Genomic DNA, 27,010 nt, shown 5'->3' with positions numbered 1-27,010 from the left:
GCTCTCACTGTGTCCAGTGCGAGAAGCAAAAAGGCCCAAATTTGACATTTTGTTTAAAAGACTCAAAGGGAAGCAAGCCCTAGACAAGGAACACATTTCCTCTTAACTCTGCTCAGAGATGAAGCTGACCCAATGATTTACACTGGAATGGCTATTTCAGTAGGTCTGACACACAGAAGAGAAGTGCACTGCTACCTCCTCATACAGCAGTTCTGATGGAGTAGAACAAAGCATAGATCTAAAAGCAGCACTTTAATTATAAACTCCATCTCCAATATCAGCCAGGAGAAAGCATCACAGTTTGATGCTTTTTCAGGTTTAGTTTTTGTGCACCACAAGTGACATTCAAGTGCACCTCTCCGCAATTAAAAGATTGCCTCAGAAGAATCTAAAGATTTCTCCAAGAAGCCTGCTCTTCAGAAACTACTTAGTGGATTTGCAAGTGCTAAAACCCAAAACAATCTCCACAAAAAACAGCCCAGGAAGTAAAAAACTGCAATTATTTTTGGGATATCTGAAAACAGAGATGGAAAGGCATTTCCCTGCCTTCATGGACAGGCACCACGCATGTCCTGATTCGCGAGGATATTCCACAGCTCAGCTTTGAAGCATAACCCCTTCCCTTATGGGTTGAACCCACAGAAAAAATGGTATGAGATTTGCCTCATTCCATTTTATGAGCAAAATTCTCCCAAATGTGCTTCTACTCCTTAACAGAGCACATCAAGGACCAACCTGGTCCTGCATGAACAAAGTACAAAAATTACAGCTTGAAATACAGTGCAATCCAAACGCTGAGTAATTAGAAAGACCCAGGTTTTCCTCATTTAGCCTAGCATTCCAGGATTTACGCCATCACACACACACAACTCATGGCACATTGGTTAACCTGGCTACTGGCACATGGTTCCCCACCTGTCACCAGTAACCTGATGGTGACCTTGTTATGGCTTCTCACACTGAACCTTACTCAGAGCTATGAAATCACACCAAGTCTGGTGTTTTATTTTAAGCATCAAAATTCAACAGATCACATTAGTGTGCTAAATAATAACAAAAAAAAACCTGTTTAAAGCAAACTTGTGAAAATTTTTACCTCAAGTATTATAAATTGCTTAACCTACCTTCAAGCCTGTAACTGTACAAAAAAAATTAAAGTAACCTTTGAAACGTAAAGGAAAAGTAATCTCACAGTAAAAGTGAAGAGAGTTAAATTCAGTGAAAAGTAAATTTTCACACAACTTTCAACAAGCCAAAAGTAACAATCATGGAAAGATCTTTTTTAGAGAGCAGCATGTTACCAGAAATTGCCGTATCGTCCTGTGCAACATCTTATGTTTAAACTTAATGACTTCAGGCTGCGTTTACCTGCCGTGATTCCTTTGGGCCAGAAGCAGACCAGCCACAAACACGTTTAGGCTCTGACACTGTTTACTTCTTCACTTCCGTGTTCTTTACAAATTCCCATAAAAAACACAGACAACGTTAGGGGCGAGCGATCCCTAACCCCTGCCCCCCGGACACAGGCACTCCAGCTGGGAATTAACGAGCAATTGACAGAGCACCGCTAAGACTCCCTTCCCACAACAACAGCCCACACCATGTGTATATTTACCTACAATGTATCGTAACAACCCGTCTGCTGCTGCTGACAAGCTGCTGGAAACGCACATCAGAGGCAAGGCAGACACAAGCTGTGCACAGCCTTGGAACAGTAACACTCCTCAGCACTTCATCGCAGTGACTTGCTCCACAATAGTTACATCAAAACCCACGGGTTTTTTTTTTTTTCCTCATCAAAATTTTCTTCTCACAAAAAAGTTTAATCTGAGGTACAAGTAAATTTTTCCTCATTCACTCACAGTCAGATAGGCCCTAATGTTCGTGTTTAAATGCAATGGGAACACAGAATTCAGTGCAGCTGTAAAGATTTAAACTAAAATCTGTAATGGAAACTTATTATTGACTATCCTCACAGAAAAAAAAAGAAAAAGTTAGCAAAATGCTTCTGGCTCAAATTATTTATATTAAAAAATAAAGAGACTGCATTATGTTAGATTTTAGTTGGTGAACATCTTGTCTTGAAATGATTTACAGCAACCTCTAACTTCCATGCAGTCAATCCATGAAACATCTAACATAGAAAAAAATCAGGCATCAAGGGAAAAAATTCTAACCCAGGAAATAATAATTAAAATAGTACTAAAAAATCTTTTAAAATACTGAGCTATTTTTATCATTTCCTAACACTTAGCACATGAACACAAGAAACAGGGAGGAGGCACCATAAACACCAGATTAAAATATACCCACCCCTAGCTGAAAGCTTTTTGGTGTTGATAATTTTGGCAGCGTACTCTTGTCCTGTGGTGATTTTCATACACCTCCTCACGATGGAGAACGCCCCTCTGGAAACCAAAACCAGGCAAAGTGTCAGTCCAACTGAAACACTCCACTGCCATTACCAGCTAACGGGCAGCACGGAGGGGTGTGATGTCGGCAGAATTAAAAAAAAAAAAAAAAAGGGGGATTTTGTGGTTTTCTGACAGGGACGGTCAGCATTGATTTTATTCAGCTGAAGAGTGAACTCGGCGGTAGAAGCCGTGTGACCAATCCCGCTAGCTGGGGCGGAGGGCGGGCGGGTTTTCACGGTGTCCATGCCGGCACACGGCGGGGGCACACAGGGCGGCGGTGGCCGTGTCCCCCTCAGCGGTGACACCGGGGGGGCGACACCCAACATGGCGCTCAGGGCTGCGCCTCCCGCCCCGCCGCTGGGGGGCGCCCGCCGCGCCCCGACACCCCTCACGAACCGAGACCCCCACCCCGCGACGACCTAAGAGCTAAAAATAGCAATAAAAAATAAATAACAATAAATAGCGGCACGGGAGGTTAAGGGCAGCTGCCCGTCACCCGCCCAGAGCCCCTCGCCGCCCCGGGGTCGTATGGCTACTAGAGCCCGAGCGCTCCCGCGGGGCTCTGGGCAGCCGTGAGGGGGCCCCGGGCGCGGCTCCTCCCAAGGCTCACACACCGACCCGCGCAGCCTCCGGAGCCTTCACCCTCCGTTCTGTCCTTACTTTCCGAGCTCCTCGAAGAGCTGGTACTCGTCGGTGAAGCGTGTGCAGGTGGTCGAGGCCATCATGAGGACGGGCGGCCGCCGGTGACTCCGGCGGCCGTGGACGGCGAGGCGGGGACGGCGGAGGGGCTGTGAGGCGAGACGAGGTGAGGCGAGGCTCCGCGCCGGCTTCTTCTCCTCCTCTTCCCCGCCACCGCCTCCTCTGGTGACGGCGTTGCCTCCGCGCCCTCCTCCGGTCTTCCCTCTCCCCTCCCCTCACCCTTTAGGGAAGCAAACAAACAAATATTTAAATAAATAAGTAAGTAAATAAATAAATAAATACATACGTATCCTGCTGGCTCCCTCGCGCTCGCCACGGAAAACTAGCGGCAAAAAGGAAAGCAAAAGCGGGGCGGGGGGCGCGGCGCTCCCTCCCCTCCCGCTCCCCCGCGCCTCAGCCCGTCCGCCGGTGCCGTGCCTCCCCCTAGCGACCCCGGCCCGCGACTCCCAGCCGTCGGGGACGGCGCGACATCCGCGGGAGACTCACAGGGGCGGTCGGAGCCCGGGAAGAACCTGCGCCCCGTCCTCCCGAGAGCGAACGCCGGCCCTTCCCCGGGCGCTGCCCCGGGACGGCGGCGGGAGGCGCCCTGAGGGAAGCGGATGCACCTGCGCGCGCCCCCCTCACCCCCGCCCCGCTCCTCAGTGGCCGCCTGTGACGTCACGCCTCGCCCGAGCGCGAGGGACGGGCGCGCGGCGGGAAGCGCGTGCGGGTGCGCCCGCGGGCAAGGGGCCGTGACGTCGCAGGGGCCCCCGCCGCGCGTGCGGGAAGGGAGGGCGGCGGGAAGAGGAAGGGGCGCACCCCCACCGGGCACCTCGTGACGTCACGGCCGCCCCGGCCGCTCGCGGGGCGGGGGGGGGCACACACACCGGGCACCTCGTGACGTCACGGCCGCCCCGGCCGCGTGCGGGGGGGGGGGCACGGGCGCACCGCGCGTGCGCCGGGTCGCGGCCGTCAGCGGGGCCGCGGGGCAGCCGCGCCCCCCCCCGCGAAGGGACCCGCGGCAGCGACCGCGCACGCCCGGCCCCGGGGTCCCAGCCCGGGATTCACCCCGCGGGACGGGACCGCCGGGCCGTGGGATAACGCCGTGCGTGCCGCGCAGAGCGCCGGGAAGGGCTGGGGACACGTGTGAAATGTCACGGCAAACGGCCGTCTCGGTCTCCTCCACAGCACTGCACAATGTCTTGAGTTGGAAAGGACCCACACGGATTATCAAAGTCCAACTCCTGGCCCTGCACAGGACCCCCTCCAAAATTCCACCTTGTGCCTGAGAGCGTTGTCCAAATGCTCGTTGAGCCCTGGCAGCCTTGGGGCCGTGACCACTTGAATATGGAATGGGGCCACCCAAAAGGCATTTCATCCTTTTGGATAAACCTGAATTGCTTTTGTTCCTTTCTCATCAGCTAAGTGGTGGTGAGCCACGCGAAGAGCTCAACCCACACCTGCACAGAGCACAAGCAGCAGCCTGGTCACAAGCAGAGCTCCACTACAAAAGGCAGCCCGGAGCATCACCATCCTCATTTTGCTAAGTGAGAAGACAAGACGCACAAAACGCACCCACAAAGGGCTTTACGTTAAACCTCTCGAGTTTCCAGAATCGGCATCCAGAGCTGTGGTCTCGTATGAAGAGTTAAACCCTGCCAGCCCTTCCCAAAAGGAACATGAATGTTCGACAGGAATGCCAGAGCCTACACAAAGGTAGTGTTACTCCAGGTGAGGCAGCTGTGCCTCGTACAAACACGCTGAATTAGTGCCGTAACGGCGGCAGCAAAGGGACTCTGGAACTCGCGAGCAAGTACAAAGCATTCACTCCATCAGTTCCTCTCCAGGGAAACACTCGGTGCAGCAGCGCCAGTACAGACAGACTGCAGGATGTTTCCATTTAGACCAGCAAGAACGGATCTGTTCCCACCTCCGTGAAGGGAATGCGCATTACAAGCACTCTGAACAGCAGCCTATTTCCAAATCCCCTCAAACAAAAAAGTAACATGGAAGTTGTGCATCCTTTGGTATAATATCTGCATAAGGAACGCAATCAGCAGTGCTGAACCCCTAGGGCGGGCTGATCATTGCATTTAACGGGAGTTTTCTGCCAGGTTCCTCAAACAGATGTACACAGACAAAAGAAAATGAAACATGTTCCCCTGGTACTACATCACTTTTTCCCTAATGGTATATTCTAGGAAGAAGCATTTGGACCAAGTATCTGCTACTGCTGTGCCATACAGTTATTCTTTCATTTAAAAAATATTCAGAAGAAAATACTTAAATTCGATTTCAATTCACTTTCTTGTTGATGTTTTTGTGGTTTTTTTAAAGTCATTATAAGGATGAGTGATCCAAACTGAGATTTTTTTAAAACGATTTTTGTTTCACATTTCCCAATCTGAAAAAGACAAGAAGGGGCCAAGGAATTCCTAGAGAAATATCAAGCATGAATTTTATCACAGGAGGTAAGTAAAGAAAGTATTTGTTTACAAGATTGATATCACAGGACTAGATGAATTTCTGTAAGAGAAACACTAGGGAAGTGATGAGTAGCTTGGAAACACTTCAGCTGAGAGGGTTTTTTCTCCTTACAACAATCATGTCTTAATTGTAGTTCCCTCTTGAGCTGAAGAAAACTTAATTGGTAGCTGCCGTTTAAACATTTGGTACATTCCCCAAATTCCTCCTGAGCAGACCAAAGCAGGCAGGATGGCAGCCAAGGATCTGGTCCACGAGGTGGAATTCTAAATGCTGAGTAGAGCTTCAGATTTCCATTAAGGCCACAGAAACAATTTATCTGTTGTTGAAGAAAGTCAGATCTCAACAATGAACCAAACAAAATGCTTCAAAGCCATCCCAGGGCACATTTTTCTTCTCCACAAGGTTTTCAAGAGAGCAGTTCAAGCCTGTAAGAAACTGAAGTCGTTCACTTAAAATTCCAGAAGTTTAACAAACTGTTACAGCTAAGTGGAATGAAATATATATTCAACTTTATACTGAAACATTTATTGTGGCAAAGGAAATTGTATTTATTTTGTTTGCTATTCAGTGAGGTCTTTGCTTTGTATGGCTTTACTTTTAGACAGCCGAAGTGATGTTTTCCTTTTATTTCTAACCTTGCAAATAGAGATTTTCAATTTTCTTATGTTTTGCAGGAGTCAAGAGAGCTTCCAAGAGGTCGTTTGTGTGTACTGCTCATCGTGAGGGCTGCTAGGAATACTGTATGTTTCATTTGTGAACAAGTGCAACAGCCACTCACAGTAGAGGCCTAGGCAGGAAGTGCCCAGAACACCTGAGTAATCTGGGGTTTAGATAAATACTCACTTTATGAGCAGATGGTCTTTAACAGAGATCTTGGTCCTCCCCAGGGCTGCACATATTCCTGAGGCAAACCACTTGGGGAAACTAATGGACAACACGAGCAGTCAGAGGTACATCACTGCAGCAAAGCAGTGAAAAGATCAAAACTGTACATGGAAACCAGGAAATACATAAGGACAGGGTAAAAAAAGAGGATCAACTGGGAGAAGTCACACAGAAAATACATGGGTTTGCAGTTCATTGCAACAGCTGGAACTGGAGGCACAGATTTAGGTCAGTGTGGAATTCTCTGCTGCACCACATGTTGCACCTCTCTCATTTTCTCACTGGAGCTGCTGGACTTTGCTAAATGAAGCTTCTGGAGGGCAGAAGGACCGGTGACATCGTGCCAGAGACTCACTCCCTCCTTTCCAAGTGACGAGGGTGGCCTCAAGCCTGTCCCAAGGCCTGCTGCTGGAGCAGCTCCCTCACCACCAGCTCCTGACCAGCGCTGACTCCAGAGGCTGGAGACTTGCCCGGCCTCTGGTGGATTGTGGAGATCCACAGTGGAGCTGCTGCACCTGCCCCAGGGCTTGTTTCTGCCCCTGGAGAAGCTCTCTCGGGCCGCTGTCCCACCACGTGCGCGTCAGCGCTCGCAGAAGTAGATCCTTGAAGGTTCCCCAAAGGAAAGGAATTATTTATCCATGACTGACGCTCCTGGCAAGCACCTCGCTGCCCGAGCAGGGCAGTGTGTGTGCTCTCTCTGCCTCTGCTGCTGGAGCACTCTTAGGTGGCATTAATTTACTCCTCAGTGAACCAGAAAGCTGTTGGCAGAATAACTGATTTGATAGCTCAGTGATTCTGTCACGCTCTTGCTATGCAGGAGACCAAAGGTTCTCTTTGGCCTAAAAAAGCATCACTCCTGACAGGCTGGGAGGCACTGCTGGCCACTTAGCTCCTGCCTCTGGAAGCACCACAGGGAGAAAGTAATGAAAAATTAATGCCTTATTTTTTATCTTTTTGTGCGGGGCAAGGGCAAAAACACAGGCTTGAGCGAAACAGATGTTTTCATTTGTTTGCACTGGAAAGAAACAAGGAATGCTCTGATAGGATTAAAGCTTCATCTCAGAATTTTAAAGAATACATTTTTCTTCTCTCTTTTTTTTTATTTGAAGTATTCTTAATTAAGAATACGCCTTTAAAATAATGCTTTTGAAGAGAGTGATTTCTTTTTAATGCACTTGTCCTGGTTATTTTGAGCTGAGTAATTTTTAATGAATTCTTAGCAAACAAAGTATTCCATTGTTTACACAGTTCATTTTACAAGCAATTAGAATCAGTAACACTCCATGAATAAGACCTTTTGCCACTGGCTTTCATGACATGGATTTGAAATACAAATATTACTAAAAAAAAGGTATTTCAAGCTGTGAATTAAATGTTTCCTGGGGCTTGGAGCAATTTGGTCTATGGAAGGTGTCCCTGCCCATGGCAGGAGTTTGGAATGAGATGAGTTTTGAGATCCCTTCCAACCCAAACCATTCTGTGATTCCATGATTCTATGACTGCTGGAAGTTTGAGCACCAGTCTTGAACCCTGTGTGACAGGCTGACTCAGAAAGGATGAATGGTTCCCCTTCCAGAGTTCCCAGGGGTTTGTTACTTCTGGTTCAGTGGTGACAGACTCTGGGAAATATGTGCATTTCTCTGGCCTGGTAGGACTCATTTTAATATTACCTTGCCATATAAACCCAAGAGAAAGGTATGCATGTGGAAAAGCTGGCTGTGACAGCCTCAGTATCATCAAGGTGAGGAACTAAGTGTGATCTTGGCTGACAAACTCCACAGAGGCTGCCAGGGCTGCAAGGGAAGCAGGAAACACAGGAGCCCACATTGGCATGCCAGCACTGAAATTGTGCCGGGTCTTCCTTCTGAATGCTTTTGGTGAGTGCTTTGTAAACATTTCCAGGCATTTCCTAAAAAGAAATGGGAGAGCTGACTCTATGTGATTTGCTCTACCACACGTTTTAGATTTGGAGCATCCTTTCAATGAAGGAAGCTGAAGAAGGAAGTTCATAACAACACCTCCTGCTTCCCATCCACAGGCATTCCCAGCACTGGAGATGAAAAGGCTTTCCATGATGAAAAGGGGAAGGAGCAGTAACAAGAGTTAACCAGAACTGATAAAGAGGCAGGCTGGAATTTTATGGGGGAAATATGTCAGTGTTGAGATTTTAGAAGTAGGGGAACATGGTCGGGGGGGGTGAGAAAAGGGGAATATTTTAATGACAAAAGTTTGGACAGACTGAACTGAAGACAAAAGATTTGGTCAGAAAAGGGAAAGATCTTAAGGAACCCAGTGCATATGAGACACTGTTGACTGGAAAGAAGCTGAGTTTTAAAAAAAACACAGTTGTTAGACTGTGAAGATTTTAAACCTAAGTAGAAAAGAAAAGCAGCAGCTGGTTTCATGACCCAGACAGCAGGGAGTGCTCATGCCAAGAATAAAACAGACATAAGAAGAAGGATATGCACAACTTCCAAACCATGTCCCTAATCACCACACCTACTTGTCTTTTAAATTTCTACGGGGATAGTGACTCCAACACTTCCCTGGGTAACCTGTGCCAGGGATGGACAATCTTTTGCATGAAAAAAAAGTTCCTAATATTCAACCTAAACCTCCTCTGGTGCAACTTGAAGCCGTTCCTTGTTGTCCTATCTCTTGTTCCCCCTGCTTCCATGGTGCCAAGGGCTGCTGTAGTGAACTCTACCATTCTCAGTTTATCAAGCAAATTCAAGAGGATCCCATCAGCTCTCTGCCTACATCCTCCCCAGACACACATGAAAGTGCAAAGTGTTTGCTTCTGGCTTATATTTGGGTCAGCTGAGTGAAATAAACAGCATCTCCTCCAGTTGACAGAAGCTCCTTTCCCATCCTGATTTCCATCTAGAAATTTTCTTGATTCTGAATTACAGGGAGGTCTTTCCATTTATTAAAAAGAAAAAAAAAAAACCTGGTAGAATCAGAGGAAACAAAAATATGGTATTTCCAGGATAATATCCCTGTAGAGAAGTAGCTTCTCTGTTTCTCCATTAGAGAACCATTTGCCAGAGATCAATTAAAGTGTGGTTGGGACACGAAATGAAATATCAATCCAGCAGGAAATGGTAACATATATTAGCAGACAACAGACACACCTTAGTTATGTGCACTCACCAACAAGAAGGCTTGGGTTGCCTTATCTTGGGAAAAACAAGGATCGCCAGGAAACATAGGGAATTGCAGTAGACGTACCATCACTGCAGGCAGGCAATGCAAAGGTGCAGAAAACACTATCACAGAGGAAAAAAAATTGTATCAGACACAGGAAAATATTATTCCCATACTGAAATATAATTTAAAGGACATTTCAAAGTATTTTAAGGGTTTTAAAATGTAAACAACAGTTAAAGATTTATATGGGGTTTAAAGTGTTTTAGAAGTTTTGAAGTATTGCAAAGGTACACATTTATACCAGTATAAATTCAGAATAACTGAGAATTAAGCAATCATAGGACTGTGGATTAATTTTGAACTCTGTCCTCCAGCGAGATGGGTGACCAAGTTTGTATTCTCTGGGATCCCTTCAGCACCACCACAACAGAAATATGGAACCATTACCACTCCGGGGAGCTGCTCGGTGCCTCCTCCTGCTCCCACACGTGAGGCTACAGAAGAGCAGTAACAACACAAACAAGCTGTACTACCAGTGAAAACATGCACTGAGGAGAAAACTCCTTTCAATTCATGTGTAGGAGTAGGGAAGCTTGCTGATGTTATTTTAGGAGAAGATCCTTCTATTATTTGCCACATGGTAATTCCAAAATATCCTAATGAAGTAGTGTCTATATGTATTTCTGCACACTGATATTTATACACACACACATAAGGTGGATAAGAGATTCTAGATCTTGATAATTAACTGGATACATGTGGGAGCCATCTGGACCACCCGATTTCCAGTCTTATTCCTTTCAACACTTGCTGAACCCTAAATTATCACAGCTTTTTAGGCATGCTGGCTGCAATTACTGTGGTGCTGGGACATTGTGCATCCAGCCTCTCTGAGCCCTCTGGCTGCCGCCTCTGGGCACTTCAGTAATGAAGGAACTAGTGGAATAAAACCTTCCTAATCCACCATGCTGGATAAATCAGGGGGTTTATCATCACCTAGACAATGTAAAGTGGCAAGCAGTGGAAAATAACTCTGCAGAGCTGAGTGTAGTATCTGTGCCCAATTTCCTGAAAGGTAAGGTGACTCAGCTGCAGGCAAATTCCACGTGCTTCTCTGCACAAAGCCGAGGATGTATGTTTGTAAACAGATAGATGAAGTGTTCTTTGCATGTTTGTGGGCTCCTTCTGGAATGACAGCCTTGATCTACCCCAGCACCAAAAGATTATGGATAACACTGATCAAACAACAACCGCTGGCACAGTGTTGATTTTCACTTCACAGGAATTTTCATTTCTATGTATATTATGACACGCATACAACTACAAAAATCTGTAGGGATTCTTCTTGCAGGCTCTGAATGCTGCTGTGTTTGGTGTATCCAGAGGAAAAGCACCTCACAAGCAGGGGACAGTAGCTGGGTTTCACCAGGAGGAGCAGCTCCCAGGGCTGTAAATTGCACCAGCAATGTCCAGCCTTCAGAGTAACTAGAAACAGCCACTCCAAAGGGCCACCCTGGATAAAAGCTTCCCTCCTAATACACTGTAATCTTCTCTCCTTCTTTACAGCAGTGAACAAAATGTCATCCCCACCTGTTTCTCTCCCTTTTTTTTATAAGTTAGTTACTTTAAAAATGTCAAACTGTATAGGTTATCTATTGTAATTCAAAAGAGTAGAGATTTGTGCCTCATCCTAGTGCATGATTTGTACCAGTGTGTCACACAGATATTTTCTGGTCTTTCTTTCTCCTTAAAATAAGTTCTGACTCTGCTCACTCAAAGCACAACTTTTCTAAATTAAAGAAATAGTTTCTGAGACTTCACAAGTTGCAGAAGCAGGTCACTTGGAGGATTTTTGTCAGTATTTGCAGGGCAGGTATTAGAGAAAGTTACTTTGAAGTATCCCTTTGAACAGCAGACCTGTGAAATGATTCGCTTCCAGCTCACTTCTGCTGGAATTCAGAGAAACAAATTGATTTTTTCCCCCCTTTTTAATTCTATTTGTGTTTAGAAACATTGGTAATTATTCAGCCTTTATTTCATGTCACGCACTGCTAACCCTGGATTTGTTTGGGGGTTTTACTGTTGTTTTTAGCAAACAGAAGGTGTCAAACCCAAACTAGGTTTCATAACAAAACCATTACATAACTGCCCAATTAGCAGCTCGTTCAGTGCTATTAATAGCAGCTCCACATCCAACCCGCTCTGTGTAGTGCTCCGATAACTGGCAAGAGGAGGCTCCTCATTAGTTATTCATTCTCAGAGGAGAATAAATGAACTTGGTGGAGATTTATGAGATGCAGAGTAACGTGCTGTTTATTAGCTGCCACGCTGCTGCCTCTTCCACTGCTCCCTGCTCTTCCTGACTCCCAGGAGATGTTCAGCCCCAAGAACCATCCCTTCAAGCCTGTGTGGACATCCTGTGTGCATCCCAGACAGCAACACAGCTCCCAGCAAGGCGGGCTCAAAGCCAGGAACCCCTTGGAGCCTTTTTCTTTGGCACAGTGCCTGTAATTTGGTGTTACCTTTCATTGACTGACACGCTGTAATTAATTCTCCAGTGACAGTGATGTTTCACCCCACGGCTGGCTGCCCTGCTCCTCCATTTCAGCTGCTCTGCTGCTCTGGGCTGGGTGTTGGTCATGCTGTGACCATTCAAACACAAATACCCACAGCAATCTGAATAGTCTTTTGAAAGACTTTTTTTTACTGGAGTTCTGATCATTTTAAGCCACTTGAGCTGCTGACCACATAATCTGATCCAGAACTTCTTGTAACTTTCTGCACAATACTTTTTTTACTTCCAAAGAGAGATCAGATCTGATTTCTATTTTTAAAATAGGCTACTTTAACTGTTGCAGCATGTGAGCTGGTTTGATCTTACATTCCTCTGTTCCTGAACTCCAACGTGGAAATAAAGAATTTGTGATGAGATTTTCTGTGGCCTGATGACAACCTTACATTCTTTACCATGTGACTTCCTTTTATATTGGACCTCTCATCTGATAAAAACATGGGTCAAATCTCTCTCTATATATATCTACACGTGTTTCTAAAGTAATTTCTTCTCCCGAGGTCCATATTCTCTTCTCCTTGGGTGCCTCCACTGCTCCTGAATTCCAGACTGGTTAAGGTTTTACCTCTCTTCACTGTATCATGCTTCCCATCAGGGGCTGTCTATGGGGATACCAGAGGCTCTTGCACTCCTTTCCCCTAGGCACAAGCTGCTTCAGAATTAAGGATTTACTTACATCAGTACAAAATGAGCTGCATTATTAAAGGGTCTGACTGAATATTGATTCAGGTTTCTGTTCCTGCATTGCTTCCTTGTTGACATAGTTGTCCTTCAGCCCTCTGTACTTGTCCTACAGTTGTATGTCCTCTCTGGGAAAAAAAAAAAAACAAGAGGAGAGAGATTTCCAGAGTCACCTGCATGGGTTAGCTAAAGTAGAAAAAGAGCAGGCACATTCTTTCATGGGCTTGTTGAATCACATACTGTAAATCCCCAACCATGGTTTTCTTTTGGTTTGTCATTTCATTGCTTCCTGCTATCCATGTCCTCACTTTTCTCTCCTACCACAAACTATTCAATCAGCAATGTAAAATGTAAAACTGGAACGCAAAAACATGAAGAGTAAACACTTTTTTTTCTGTCCCTAAATAATCTCTGGTGTTCTGTGTAAGTATAATCATAAATATTTTTCTTTTATTTATTAGTATATTGTGACAATATACTAATATTTTATGTTCACGTATTAATCATCCATTTCAGTAAAATTCATGATGTGTTTTGTCCCTTCTTACACATTTTTATACCTGCAGGATACACAAAGAGCCCCATGCTGCTCATGTACAATGATGGTGCTATTCACAACCCAGGTGGTCTCACCACCTTTTCCATTTGTGGCTGATTCAGCATGAAGAAAGTCTTGGGTTGCTGGTGGGAAAGCAGAGAAGAAATGATTGACTTGAGATTCCAGCACTTTTTGTTCTTTCACACTGAAAGGAAGTATGTTCTTTAATACTGCAGTGTGTGAGAATGTGCAAGTGTACAAAAGGCAAGCTGGAAAACTGGGATTGCCATTCAGGGAATGCTACATTTTGGTTTGTATAGGAGACCAAGCTTACTTGTGACACAAAATTACTTTTCTGCCTTCCTCCGGAACAGAACTAAATGCTGCTCCAGAGCCTGAATTCCTGCCCACTGTATTTCTGAGTGCTTGATTTCAGAACTAGGTAGAAACAGCAATCAAGTTTTCTTTCTGAAAACACTTCCAAAGATATTGCCTTGGTTTTGACAAATTTTATACAAAAATGGGGGAAAAAACTAAGTTAAAATCAAAGGAAGATTTGAGTAATAGTTTTTCAAAACCCAGTAAGACATTCAGAACTGGAACAGGCTGAACATCTCTGAATCCTGTCTGAGCTTCAAAAGAGACATTGAAGGGATTGCATTAAATTAGGCTGCTCTTCTCCCACTTTGCTGAAATAATGAGTGTCCTTTCTGTGTAGAATAACTGGGTAGGATAAGCTTTAAGAATGGCTGGCAAAGGACTTGGCATAGAAAAGCAAGCTTCCCCTGCAACCTCACAAACCAGTTCACCTTTGCTGTGGCTCTGTTGAGTGAAAGCCTTACAGAAAAATGACTGTGACCTATTTTGTTTCATAGCAAACGTGGCTCTGATGCTCAGATAAAGACTGCTGTATTTCCTGAGTGCTCAAAGCTACTTACATGGGAGAAGATTGCTTGGTAAGTAAGGATTTGTAGGATCCAACGAGCCTAAGAGCATAAAAAACACGGGGCTGTGTCAAATCACAGGCCCCTCCAGCCCCGGTCTCTCCCAGCAGAAGGAAATGCCAGGCAGGAAGAAGCTGTTCCCTGTGAGGGCAGTGAGGCCGTGGCACAGGCTGCCCAGAGAAGCTGTGGCTGCCCCTAGATCCCTGGAAGTGTGCAAGGGCAGGCTGGATGGGGCTCAGACAGCCTGGTCTACGAAAGGTGTCCCTGCTCATGGCAAGGGGTGGGAACAGGCTGAGCTGTCCCTCCAGCCCCAAGCAGTCCGTGACTCCACGGGCACAGAGAGCTCTGGCTTACCCTCCCCTGCACAGTGGGCTGTGTGCCAGACCCCACTGCTGTGCTGTGCTCCTCAGTGAAGCTGCAGCCTCTGGGCTGCTCCCTCAGCTCCCAGCAGCAGCAGCAGGGCAGCACCTATCCTATCCTGCACGTCCCAGAGGCATCACAGGAGCTTGCTGGGACTCCTGACTCTGCCTTTATGTGATCTGTACGCAGCACCAATACAATTCAGACACAATTAAAAAAATATCAAGCCATTCAAGCAGCTTTTCATCTGACAAACCTCTATGTGAAGGATTAATATGCCCTGAGAGATTCAGAGAGATAGAAGCTTTGTGTTTAGTTCAACAGCCCTGCCAAAGGGTTCAGAAAGCTGTTTCCCAAGTGTTAAAATACAGCCCTCATCTGCATTTGTAATTTAGCATCCCTGGAAGTATGAACAACAGCAGCTCGTGAACTCACCCTTCATCCATCATCGGCAGAAAAATGAGTTTAACCGTGATGTAAGATTTCTTCTTTGCTTCACGTTGTGGAGATAGGATTCTGGTTGTATTGTTTCTTTCATCACCTTCCTAATCTCAGCTGAAAAATAAGAAGACATCTACTTGACCTTGAAGCCTCTGATATGAGGAAAAGGTATTTTCTAGATGCTTAAAGTGGTTCTATGCAGTTCTCTGTTCTACCTGCAGTCAAGGTTTACTCATTTCTCTTCAAAGAAAAAAAAAATTAAGAAGACTAAAATCATCAAATACCAGTAATGCACTGGGGTTTTACCCATTATGTCCATTTTGGGGAGCCCCTAGAAACATTACAAGTTTCTGGTGTGAGAAAGACACATGGTTGAGACACTTTCTCATAGTGTGTTTTTCTTAACAAGCAGGGTTGAGTATCAGTCCCAAAGATTCTTCCCCAGTAGAGTACATTTGCTCTGCCTTTCAGACTCCTTTTTTTTTTTTAAGGTGGATGAATATGCTTAATAACTGAACTACTGGTAATGGAATTATCTCTTGTGTCTCTATAAAAGGAAAGCATATGCTTTTATACAAATTATTTATAAGCAAATGCCACAGTTGAAGTTATGAGCATTATAAAGAATGCCTGTCAGTTGAAATCTTTCTCAAGTAGAAAATGTAGGTTACACTAAGCTAAGTGAATGGAATAACAAGGAACTGGGGAGATTCAAGGTAGAAGTACCTGTCCATTTGCATAATGATGGAACAGGAGGCGAGCTGCTCAGGAAATGGATGCTGAGACACGAGCAGCTGCTCTTCTCGAGGTGCTTTCAGCGTGCCCGAGGTGCTGGCCCAGCTCAGAGGTGCCTGCATGCAGAGTGCTGGGCTGGTGTTTGCAGGAGACAGGCACGGGCACCTACGAACCTCTGCCAGCCCTGACAGCATTTCTGTGCTGCCAGCAGCTCATGAGTTCACCCCAAGAAGCTGCTGCTTCAGGGGAGCCTGGGCTCAGCCCTGCCTGGCATTAAGTGCTGCCTTTCCAGCCCAGGCCTTCTGGACAGGTTACCTGGGAGCTTGGCAACTACCTGGATATCATGAAAACTGAAGAGGTTGTTCAGGAAAATAGCAATAAGCAATGAAAGGGCTCCCACAGGAGATTCTGGATCAGAGAAAATGTCTTTGCTCGCTGTCCCATCTTTAATTAATTTACAAATCCATGTGCCTAACTGAGCATTTGCAAGTTCACTTCTTTTTAAACAGATCAATAGGACCAGAAAGGGTTGAATCTATGAAACTGCAATGAGAATGACAACACTTGAGGCAACAGAAAATCTCAGCAAGGAATTTATGAGCTGCTTGGTTTTCTTTCCCATTTTTTCACTTGGTTCCTTTGCAGGTCAGCCTGCCCACAGGCCTTGTCTTTGCTGTAGGCATACAGGAATTGAACATATAGGACCAGAAGGATGTTTCTGGGCAATATCAGCCATCTGTAACAGAGGCAGGTTCCCCTCTTGCCTTCCTCTGCTAATCAGATTAAAATTCTACTCCAAGCCAATACAACATTATCAGTTAGAAAACTTTGCTTCATAGCCAGCCCACACATACCCATTTTCAGCTTGGAGCCATTTGTTCAGCTCGACTGTTATCCTTTAATTTCCATTAAGCTTGTCCCCAAATGCTGTTAATACCATTTCTGTGTTCAGAGAGCAGCTGCATCCTCTCTCAGTCGTTGGTTTCAGGCTCTGATCAGAAGATGGGTTTTTCTTTTCCCTGTCATCCTTGAATGGCTGTTCAGAGCTGTTCAGATCAGGCTGTTCCATCCCCCTGGCAGCTTTTCAAATTGGATTTTCTCTTTTTTAAATATGGTAAAGCCAAATTCTATGCATTACTTAAAATTACATGTCTAAATCAGATTATAATTATTATTTGGGGGACAGCTCATCAGCCCTTCTCTGTGCCTGCTTAAAATAGAAAAAAAACTACTATATCTGCTGTGATAAATTCTGGCACCACAAGTCCCACTAAACCATCATCTGAGTAAGACAAAGTCAAGCCCATCTCTAAATAGTTGTTTCCCAAGTGATAAGGAAACTAGATGCTCAGACACCAAACTAGAGACAGCCAAGATTTAACTGGGATTTTATACAAAAGAGGGGACTCCCTCCCTGTCCATGAGAGAAGAAAAAGTTTGGGTTGGAACACTGGTTGTGTAGAGTACACCAGATTTTTGATTCATCAACATTTTTCCTTTTACCTGTGCTCATTTGTATATAGTGATAGAAATAATTTGTTTCTGTGGGAAACAGTTGTGTTTCTGTCCCTATTGTGTTAAAAAAAAAAAATTCTACATAGTAAATTTTGCATTATCCGACTTGCAGACCACTCTACTGTATACATATTGCACACACACACACTGATATGTATCATAGTGATCAATATCACACTGCTCTATTTCCTAACAAATCATTTCTTAAAAACAGGCTAAGGATTCTCCGTGCAGCTCCTAAAGGCCCCAAATCCCATTTCTTCCCTGACTTTAGCAGCGCATTACTGGGTTTCCAGGGGAGATAGACATGAGTTACCACATCTGACTGTGCAGTAATAGCTGTCCAGGGATTTACAACCTTTGCTATCTTCTTGTTACAAAGGAACCTGCCAACCATGAGCTTTTCTTTCAGGAAAAACAATTAGCTATGCACAATGAAATCATGAATTATGCTATTTCGGAACTTCTCCAAAGTTTTGGCAGGGTTGCTCTGGAGACCCATATAACCTCTCCTGACGGCTGGCACCCCATAAATATCAGGGTCAAGAGCAATCTCTGCTTGTAATTGTCCAAAGGAATTCGTTTCTGGCTCCTTTCATGATGTCACTGGCATTGTGAAAAATAATTGCTGAGGTTAAAATGTCTCTCGGTGACCTGTCTTGCAGTAAAATTGCTGTGAAATTGCTCACTTGCAGTCACCACAACCCCCCAGGGCTGCTATCTGTGACCTGCCCACTGCCTGATTGCAACTATTAGTCTGGGAGGTTGGATGGTTCAGGGAAGATTAAGATAAATTCTCTGCATTGGTATCAGATTGAGAGGAGAAATGCCACTTCTTCATTTGGAGATGGATCAGTGGAAATAATTTTCAAACACTACTGACTATTCCTGAAGTGAAAACAATTGTTAGTTCCTTGCAGCAACAGAGTTTTCTTATTTAAAATGAACATCATCGTTCAGAAACAACTCCCAAATTACCATCTCATTTCCCTTCCCCAAAAATGTATTAAATGTGATCAGTGTGCTCATACAGGGAAACAAGTAAATGGTAGAAAATTAGTTCACTGCACATATCAACTGACTAATGGGAGTTCTGAAGGCAGTGAAGAGATGCACAAACCCTGTTTGCTTCCCTGGCTTGGCTTCAGGATCCTAATAGAAATCCTCCCTGTCCTACAGGAAAAGAGGAAATCCATAAGTGCCCCACTGGCTGTGTAAAAAGTTTTAAGGCATCTTGGGTAGTTCTCATGCTGTGGTGAGCCAAGGGTACACTGGTAAGGAGACCCTTGAACTGACACAGAATGGAAAAGTAAAAACAGAAAAGAGAAGGCAAAAATAACTTAGCAGGAGTCAAGGTGGCAAGAGAAACACCAAGGAGCTGCTTAACAAAAGGAAAGATGTAATCTAGGTCTATTGCAGTGGATAAATAAAAACGCTTGGAATTTTATACTGGTTAGCCTGTATCTATCTGAGCTAGCAGCACTTGCATCTGGTGGTGTTTGGGGGTTGGTTTGATTGGTTTTGTTCTTTATAAATTAAATGTTAAATCACTGCTTGGAGCCAGAAGCAAATGGGTAAAAGGGAAGTAATATTAGTAAGTATAAAAAATGTGATTAATCATGATGACAATAAACTGGACACTCACTGTCTCGAACAAAGCCCTACAAACTGAAGCACAAAGAGGAACTGACCCCCAGTTTCTTCAGCAAGAACATCCTTGAGCACTAAGTGGAGGAACAAGTAACTACCAGTAGTTGGATGGCAGCCTCAGGCCTCTAGTGCTGAAACAGCCTCAGGATTCCTACAAATTACAGAACAGTCCCCAAACACAAGAAGCCATTTCCAGCACTAAATAACAGTATACTTTAGTTGGTGTTTAAGAGACAGTTCCACAAGCCAAAACCAATTTTAAAGAACATGAGGTGTGAGAGAAAATAAAATTAAACTGAAGGAAGTGACAATTGAGAACTTAATAAAAACACTTTGAGTAGATGCCCCCAAAACCACAAGCTTAGGCTAAGAAAAAGAGAACTGCAGGTTAAAAAGCAGCCTGGCTTCAAAGGAAATGAAAGCCACAGTGCAGCAAGATAAATATTGCTGTTTTCATTTCCTTGCTGTGTTCAACAGCATTCCCTTCATTCCCAGGCACGGGCTAAGAGAAGAAGGAAAAGTGACTATAGGTGATAGCAGTGACTATAGGTGAAAACTTGCACTTTAAAGAACAGGAAGCAAAAGGCATGGAAATATTCATTTGGCAAGCAGAGCTGAAACACTGAGGGCTTTTCAAATGTACCTTTGGTCCCCATGCTGTCCATGGCAGCTTTGGAGCAGTTTGGAAAACAGGACCAGGAGCATCATCACTCACACCACCCTAAAAGCACTACGTTTCAGGAGTTTTGTGTTTGGCAAGAAGTTGTAAAATGTCAAGGGCAGGTTGTACATGAAGAAGCAAAGGACAGCTGCCTTCCCCTACTGAAAAGAAAAAATGAAAATGACATTTTGAATATAGAAAAGTATAGACAATTTCAGTAAATGCAGCTGTTGGGGAAAAAGGCCCAGGGCCTATTTCGAGCTCATTAATGCCAATGATAGGTTTGAGAGTCTGACAATTGGGTAAAGATGCTTCTTTTCTGGGTAAAATATTACAGCGATGCCACAGGGTAACCTTCAAATATGTTCTTTCCAGAAAGAGCGGTAAAGGACTTTCTGGTCTGCCAGTCTCAAGGACAAGTCTAGCAAGAACACACAGCAGGCAGGGCTTGGCCCATCGTCCTTCCCCTTGGCCGAGTCAATTACACATGAATTAAATTGTGCTCCCACGTTCTCCTCGTCTCCTCTCACAGCCTTTCATCAAACAGGTATTTAAAATAAGCATTTCCTTCCTCCACCACTTGCTAACGCTGTCAGCCCAAGGTGAGAGCAGGTTCAGAGAAAGAAAACCATGGAGTGGGATCCCAAGGCTGCCCATTCCTACAGAACCTGGTGCTTTATTTCAGCAGCTCCTCTGGGTCCCACTCCTTCAAAGCTTTACATTTCTTGCCAGCTCAGAGGCTCCAGTTTCAACGTTTTCTTTACGGTAACTCCTGGCTGCACCAAGCCAAAAGTACATATTTTTCAGCATAGATAAATCCCTTTCACTCACATCTGAGAATAAGACAAATACTTGAGCATTCACTAACATCTTACTATGAGCATGGACAGAAACAAGGCAGCCAAGGCAATAAATTCCAGGAGAAAGGCTTCTCCCAGGTGACCAGCAGGAAGTGAATGAATAAAGGTACATATGTTAGGCAAGGCAGAGTCCACAGCAAGACATGTGTAGAAGGGAGGGAGAGAATAAATCTTTCCCTTATTCTCAGTGGAACTGTATTAATCTTGACTCAATTAGGCTTTTCTTACCTATTCCTTTTTTCCAGTGGGCAAGCAAATAAAATCCATAGGAAGGGAGGAAAGAGGAGAGCCACAGCTGAGGCAGAATGTTCCCTTTGGCTATCTGGAGAAGAACCACCTTCCATTTTCACTCCCATGGGGTACAGAGTGTATCTCATGTACAGTAACAGATAGACACAGTCACCTCTTGTGGCCAGGGTGCCCGCTGCAGTCCTGCACACACAGAAATTCCTGTGCCCTAGGTGTGTGGGAAGTGGGGATTTGGAGGGGATCTTGCCAGCATAACCTTCAGATGTGACAGTTAGAGGCATGCTAATCATCTCCTATGAGCAACTGACACAGCATGCAGAAACAGACACAGAAATTATTCACAGCTTTCTTACCCAAAGGCTGTTCCTGTTTGTTGAAAGCACAATCTGCTGCAGTCAGCGAGATCTACCTCCTCTATTTCTGCCCCAAAAAAGAGTACATATCTCTTCATCTGCCTATCCATCACCTTGTGACGTACCACAGCACCACAAATCCCTAAAACCAGCACTGGATTAACACATTCCCACCAGGTAGGACCCAGCCAGCACTTTCCTTCCTCATCATCACACATGCCCAGGGGAAGCCTATGAGCACACTGTCCCCAGCCCTGACTAGCTATTCCCTTCTGCATTGCTTTGCCATTCCCGCAGCCCTTCCTCATCAGAGCTCTGCGGTGGTCCCAGACTTCTCTTCCTTTCTCACTGTCCTTCCACTGCATGGCAAAACCCCTTCCCAGGCACACCCCCTTGGAGGCAGCATTCTGCACTTGTCCAGCGTTGACTCAGAGCTTGAGCTCTTGTCGTGCTGTGTGTTTTCCCAGTGCCCAGCACAACAGGAGCTCCTGGGTGACCTTCCCGTGGTCCTTCCCCGTCCCTTGCTTACATAATGTGCATGACTCATTCATATGAAGTTGCCCGTAGCATGCAACATCTGCGTCTGGTTTTGATTTTCTCCTTCCTCTGTCAAGTTGTCAAGTCAGCCTTGGGATATTTTGTCTAAACTTGATCCTTTATAAAGTTGATGTAATTAGGATGGGAAATCCTTTCCAATTTCATCTTTTGCGGGATAATCCCGTGTTGCTGTATGCTATTTCCTCATTGGGTGCCTGTGTTAGGAGAACCCTTTTCTTCCTAGTTGTGTCTTCCATGTAGTTTTGGAACAGATAATCCCTGGGTCATTAACACTTTCTGTGGCCCTGTTGAGCTCCTCTTACCTTGTACTCCTCAGCAATTTTTCCCCCTATGTATATTCCCTTGAAAGGTTCCTCCATCTGTTTGGTATTTGAATGCTTGGATGAGCCTCTGTTTCTTGGAGGATGTGGCCCTTTCCACACAGGGCATTATCTGTTTTGCCTTTAAAAATGCACCAGATTTGTAAATTTGAGGATAATGATTTATAGCCCAACTGGTCCTAATTCTCTCATTACCAGTCAAATAAGGACTTCTTCCAAATGTCAGATAACAGATGGTGAAGAGAAATTTTATTTCCAGTTCTTCCTAGACTAACATTTGAGGTAGCATGGAAAAAAGGAGGAGAGGGCACAGCTGGACACAGATTCTAAACATATTTGGTTTTAATCAGCATTTAAAACCTTCTCCTATCTTGGCCAAAATGTCTTACTTTCAAATCTGACTCAAAATTGATCAATTATTTACTACTCTATAAAGTTCATCTGGTTTTGTTTTTAAGATGTAGCAATGTCACAGTAATCTCTAAGTTTTAATAATAAAAAACCCAAACAAGCTACATTGTACCAAATGTATTTATGTTTTTCTTAGCAACAAATTACTGTTATTACAATTGTAGCTAAGTGGAGATAAACAGCTGGAAATGCCTATGGGGTACTCTTCTTAATCCAGGATTTGATGTAAAGTCTAGAAACTTAAATATTAAACATTGAATCATATAAAAGGTAACTAGTACTTATATTACAGCTTTACTAAAGGACACATGTTTTTGTCTGTATGTTTTAGATTATTGCATGGCTGGTGATTCTTTTCCATCGTGAAATCTTTATAACCAACTTCACAATTTTCAGTCTTTAACAAGAACTCTTTTGATATTCTTAGGAATTTTATTTCAATATATACTGGGTAATTGTTAGTTATTGGCCATTTATTAATTTTCTTGACCTTGAAACTAGCTATATATTTTAAGGAGAATTAAAGTAATTAATTATGATAATACCCATAACAACCTGATCATATAGTGGAAGGTGTCTTAATGTACATACCTTTCTATCACAAAAAAAAATTGTATGTAGACAAAAAGAGGAAGAAAATTCTAAAGAAAGTCCTATCTAGGAAATGCACATGATGTTAGGAGCCACAAGATTCCAAGAGTACCTGGAATTCCCTGGACAGCTGTGAAGCGAGACTGGCTTGATTACTCATCTGCCTCTTCCGATGCATTTGCTGAGTTGTTGTGTTTAGGGAATGATGAGAATGTTTGATTTACTCTTAGAGTTAGTGCTGGAGATTTTAGTGTCTGTTCTCATTTTACAGCAAACCTCTCTTGTGACTTCGAGGCACCCACCTTTTGCCTGTTTCCAGTGCATATTCCTCAGGAGGAAAGAAAATGTTCTGTCTCATTTTTGGGCAAACCACGGCAGTATCTTCTTCCCATCAGTGTCAATGTCAATCCCTTCTTTGCTACCTGGATGGGAAAGATTTAAGATTTGTTACAGTAATTTAAACAACAGCAGCAATTTTTCAGCTTTGTCAGCTGCCTCAGCCCAAACGTCTCGTGTTTTCCACCAAACCCTTGTGCTCTCCCTGCATCCCTGTCCAAGACCAGCAGAGGCTGAGCCCACATGTCAGCCATGAATGTCTTCCTCAAAACCTCGGCCAGCACCATGCCCCATCAGGAGAACCTTCTGACTTTGCACAGGAATCCAAACACAAACAAGGCCCCTTATAAAGAGCAGTTGCAGTTGCAGTTTTCTCATCCTTGCTCGACCTCAGCCTCCTGCAGGCATGGCAGAGCTCTTCAAAATCCACATATTCCATGGGTGCTGCTTGTGGCATCTCCCTGACACAGATGAAAGGCTCTGGAGGAAAAGCCAGCCCTGAACAGCCATTTTATGTGATCACCTTCCAGAGAGTAGATCTGTGACCAAAAAGGGAACGATTTCCTGTTCGACTGAAGGCAGGCAAAACCAGCAGGATTGAATAAAGTAAGTGAAACTGCTGTGAAATCCATGGCCTGAATGGTCTGTGCACTGTTCTTGGTGACCATGGGGAATTCAGTTTCTAGCATTTGGCACATAACTGTGGAAGAGTCCTGGTGTTATGTGTTTTGTCAGTGTTTATGGGCTGGGGCAAAGTGAAGATGTGGCAGAAAGCAGTGGGTAAAGAAAGAGACATGAGTTGGTTTGGTTTGTTGGGGCTTTTTTGCTGAAAACTCAGGTTTTAGAGCTGGTCCTGTGCTGGGTGAGAACCTGACTCACGATTTCTGTGTTTGTTACCAACACAACGCTGCTGCAAATGCTGCTCACAGCACCCTGGGTGGTGAAACAACAAAACCTGTGGAATCGTGGAATGACTGGGGCTGGAAAAGACCTTCAAGACCATTCAGTCCAGCTTTGACCAAACACAACCATGGCCAAGAACCCACTGAATCTATGGTATATTCTGAGGGCTGGAAATTTGACTTGAGGAAAACATATGAACATATTTTCTGTTCATTTAGATGATACAGATAAATACAAAACTCAGGGGGAAAAAGTTTGTTCTTAAGGTTGTATACACTGCTAATAAATAAAAAATAAAATCAGATTATAAATACCAGATCCTCACACAGTGAAATTCACTTTCCTTCCATTGATTTAAGCAAGTATTAAATTGATTTAAAGGCAGCTGTGTCAACTTCTATCACCAAGGGGTTTGGTTCTGAGTATCTAAGAACTCAATTTCTTCAAGTCTTTTATATTTATCACTCCCATGGTGCACAGAGAGGCTGATCATGTCTCAGGCAAAGTGGAGTTTTCCAGACAAGTGAACAAAACCCAGATCCCTCACCAGGTGACCCTGGTTTAGATCATTCCGTGTGGGGAAACATATGGATAGGGAAGTACATTTTTTCATGTATAAAAATATTAAAATAAACATATATGTACATGGAAATAAAGAAAATTATATTTATTACATAGACAACTTCTTAAATTATATATATAAAATATTAAAATTAAAATTACCAATTCCTTCTGGCTTGATGCCCTGCCTTGTCTTTGCTTCCTCATGGACCCTGAAGGACCAAGGTCTGTAAGCAGAGAGAGAGTAACTTCTCTAAATCTCAAATTACAATAATCCAGGATTTAAGAAGCAAAATGGTACCATTACTGCAGATAATTGTAACTCTGGAGGAATAGGTCAGAGCTGCAGTTCATCTCACCACTGCTACCAACAAATGAGGTCACGATTTACTTTCTTTTACGTGCTGTTTCTTTAAAAGAAAAGAGCTTATTTTTCTGTATTGATAAAGGTAATGAATTCCCAGGCAGCAACACGAGAAGAGATAAGAGCAGGCATTAAATCTCTGCTCTATGTGGCCTTGGGTATCCAGTCCCACACAACACAGGCACAACAAATCAAGGCTCTTTTTAGTATTTCTTTTGCAATCACAAACACTGCTCCCATTCAGTTGCATACAATGTGCATGCAGATGTAACAGTATTTTCCAAATACCCTCAGTGGAAAGGATAAACATGCAGGCTCCTCTCCCCACTGGAACCTGCATGCTCTGGGTACTTCTTAAGAGAGAAGTTGTCTTTGCAGAACAACTAAAGGCAATGAAAATAAGAATCCCAACATTTTCTGTAACAGCTTTTGTGGAATGTAGTCATTCAAGGAAGAATTTGTGCAGCTGGTAAAGGCAGTGTGACTACAAAAAAATACAGCCTCCCTATAAATTCTCTGTGATCCCTGAGAAAGCCTCAGGAAAAAGACCATTGCAATGCAGATCTGCAGGGTTCCCTGAAGGATACTGCACTTCCACAAATCCTCCCCTGAAGAGATTAAGCTTTTCAACAGTTTGCACTCAAATACAATTAATTTTGATGGCCCCTGCATGATTACAAGTCTAATGTTTAGTTTTGCTATCAATTACAACACGAGACTCTTCCTGGGTCACTACTCTGTGAGCTACTATGGCTTTACTTACATTGAGCCATCTCCATTCTCTCTATAATTTACACATTTGGAGCACAATGGTCTCTCTGAACCAGCCGAAGTGTAAAGGAACAGTAATAATAATAAATAAATAGTAAGTTAATGCTTTTGCTGTCAAGTATTAGAAGCATAGAAGAAATTAATGGGCACCTCTCCTGTTCTACATCCTGGCATAGGAGTTCAGTTTTGCTTCAAATAATAGATGTTTATGTGAATAATAAGACTCATGTGCAGGTAAGCCCCTAGCACAGTCTTGTGTGCAACCATTTACTAACTAATGCAGTTTGCTAATGGCAAGTATTTGTATAAGTGTTGGTATTTAGGTAACTACTAACCATTTGTAAAAATCTAATCAGCTTGTGCTAGGAGAGAGCTGTTAGTTCTTTTCTGATTAAGAAAGGTTACCTTAACAGGAACCCTGAAAGTTTGCAGTCAAGGTTTTTGAAGTTTTCTGCTTCGCTATTCACCTCAATATATATACATCATCTGTGAAATATTTACAGAGGAAACCACTTAAAACAATGAAATATAAATGAGTATGATGCATTTCTCTGCCAGGTTTTACCCGGAGCGGTATTTGGGGGCTTATGCAGGGATAGGATTGCCTAATGAATCTGGCCAAGTGGAATCAATACGAGAGTAATTAATTTAACTCTGTCTTTTTATTTTTCAAAGTGACAGATTTATGATGGGCCATGAAAGAAACATGAAGCATTACCATTTGTCCCTCTGCTGGAGGCAGACGGGGTAGATAAAGATTACTGGTGTTCCTTATATGACACAGGGCTCTGCTGGTCGGAGAGGAAACCTCTGAGCTGAAGGAAAAGGCAGGAGGGAACAAGGAGGAGCTGGGAAGAGCAGGCCAGCAGGCTTGGTCATCTGATCGCCCGCAGCCATTCCGGGGAACCAGCACCAAAGGACAGCTGTCACTCGCAATAACCGCGGCATTTGGGGCACTTCCCCGGGACAGGCAGTGAGATTAGAGCATGCAATTACAGAACAGGCACACATTCTATCTGCTG

The 27,010-nt window shown here is 44.0% G+C and overlaps 1 protein-coding gene and 1 long non-coding RNA gene across 4 annotated transcripts in view; one reads left to right on the top strand and one right to left on the bottom strand.

The window, feature by feature from the left end:
* The window catches only part of CAMK2D (calcium/calmodulin dependent protein kinase II delta), a 201,500-nt gene that overhangs the window by 161,837 nt on the left and 12,653 nt on the right, over nucleotides 1–27,010 (bottom strand). For all 3 annotated transcript variants that reach the window (XM_053940026.1, XM_053940028.1, XM_053940027.1), the window contains exons 6-12: nucleotides 23,356–23,475; nucleotides 15,145–15,264; nucleotides 13,428–13,548; nucleotides 12,863–12,995; nucleotides 9,618–9,733; nucleotides 3,075–3,333; nucleotides 2,314–2,408 (exon numbers count right to left, since the gene is read on the bottom strand). In XM_053940026.1, the coding sequence (XP_053796001.1) occupies nucleotides 2,314–2,408; nucleotides 3,075–3,139 (160 nt within the window). In that variant the 5' untranslated portion in view covers nucleotides 3,140–3,333; nucleotides 9,618–9,733; nucleotides 12,863–12,995; ... (1 more) ...; nucleotides 15,145–15,264; nucleotides 23,356–23,475. The remainder of the gene's footprint in view (nucleotides 1–2,313; nucleotides 2,409–3,074; nucleotides 3,334–9,617; nucleotides 9,734–12,862; nucleotides 12,996–13,427; nucleotides 13,549–15,144; nucleotides 15,265–23,355; nucleotides 23,476–27,010) is intronic.
* Nucleotides 4,080–7,543, top strand: LOC128786637 (uncharacterized). Its single transcript, XR_008430377.1, has 2 exons — nucleotides 4,080–5,563; nucleotides 6,254–7,543. It is a non-coding gene; the product is annotated as an uncharacterized LOC128786637 (long non-coding RNA).

This window comes from Vidua chalybeata, chromosome 4 (genome assembly GCF_026979565.1).
Source record: "Vidua chalybeata isolate OUT-0048 chromosome 4, bVidCha1 merged haplotype, whole genome shotgun sequence".
NCBI lineage: Eukaryota > Metazoa > Chordata > Aves > Passeriformes > Viduidae > Vidua > Vidua chalybeata.
This window is presented reverse-complemented; position numbering and strand designations above follow the sequence as displayed.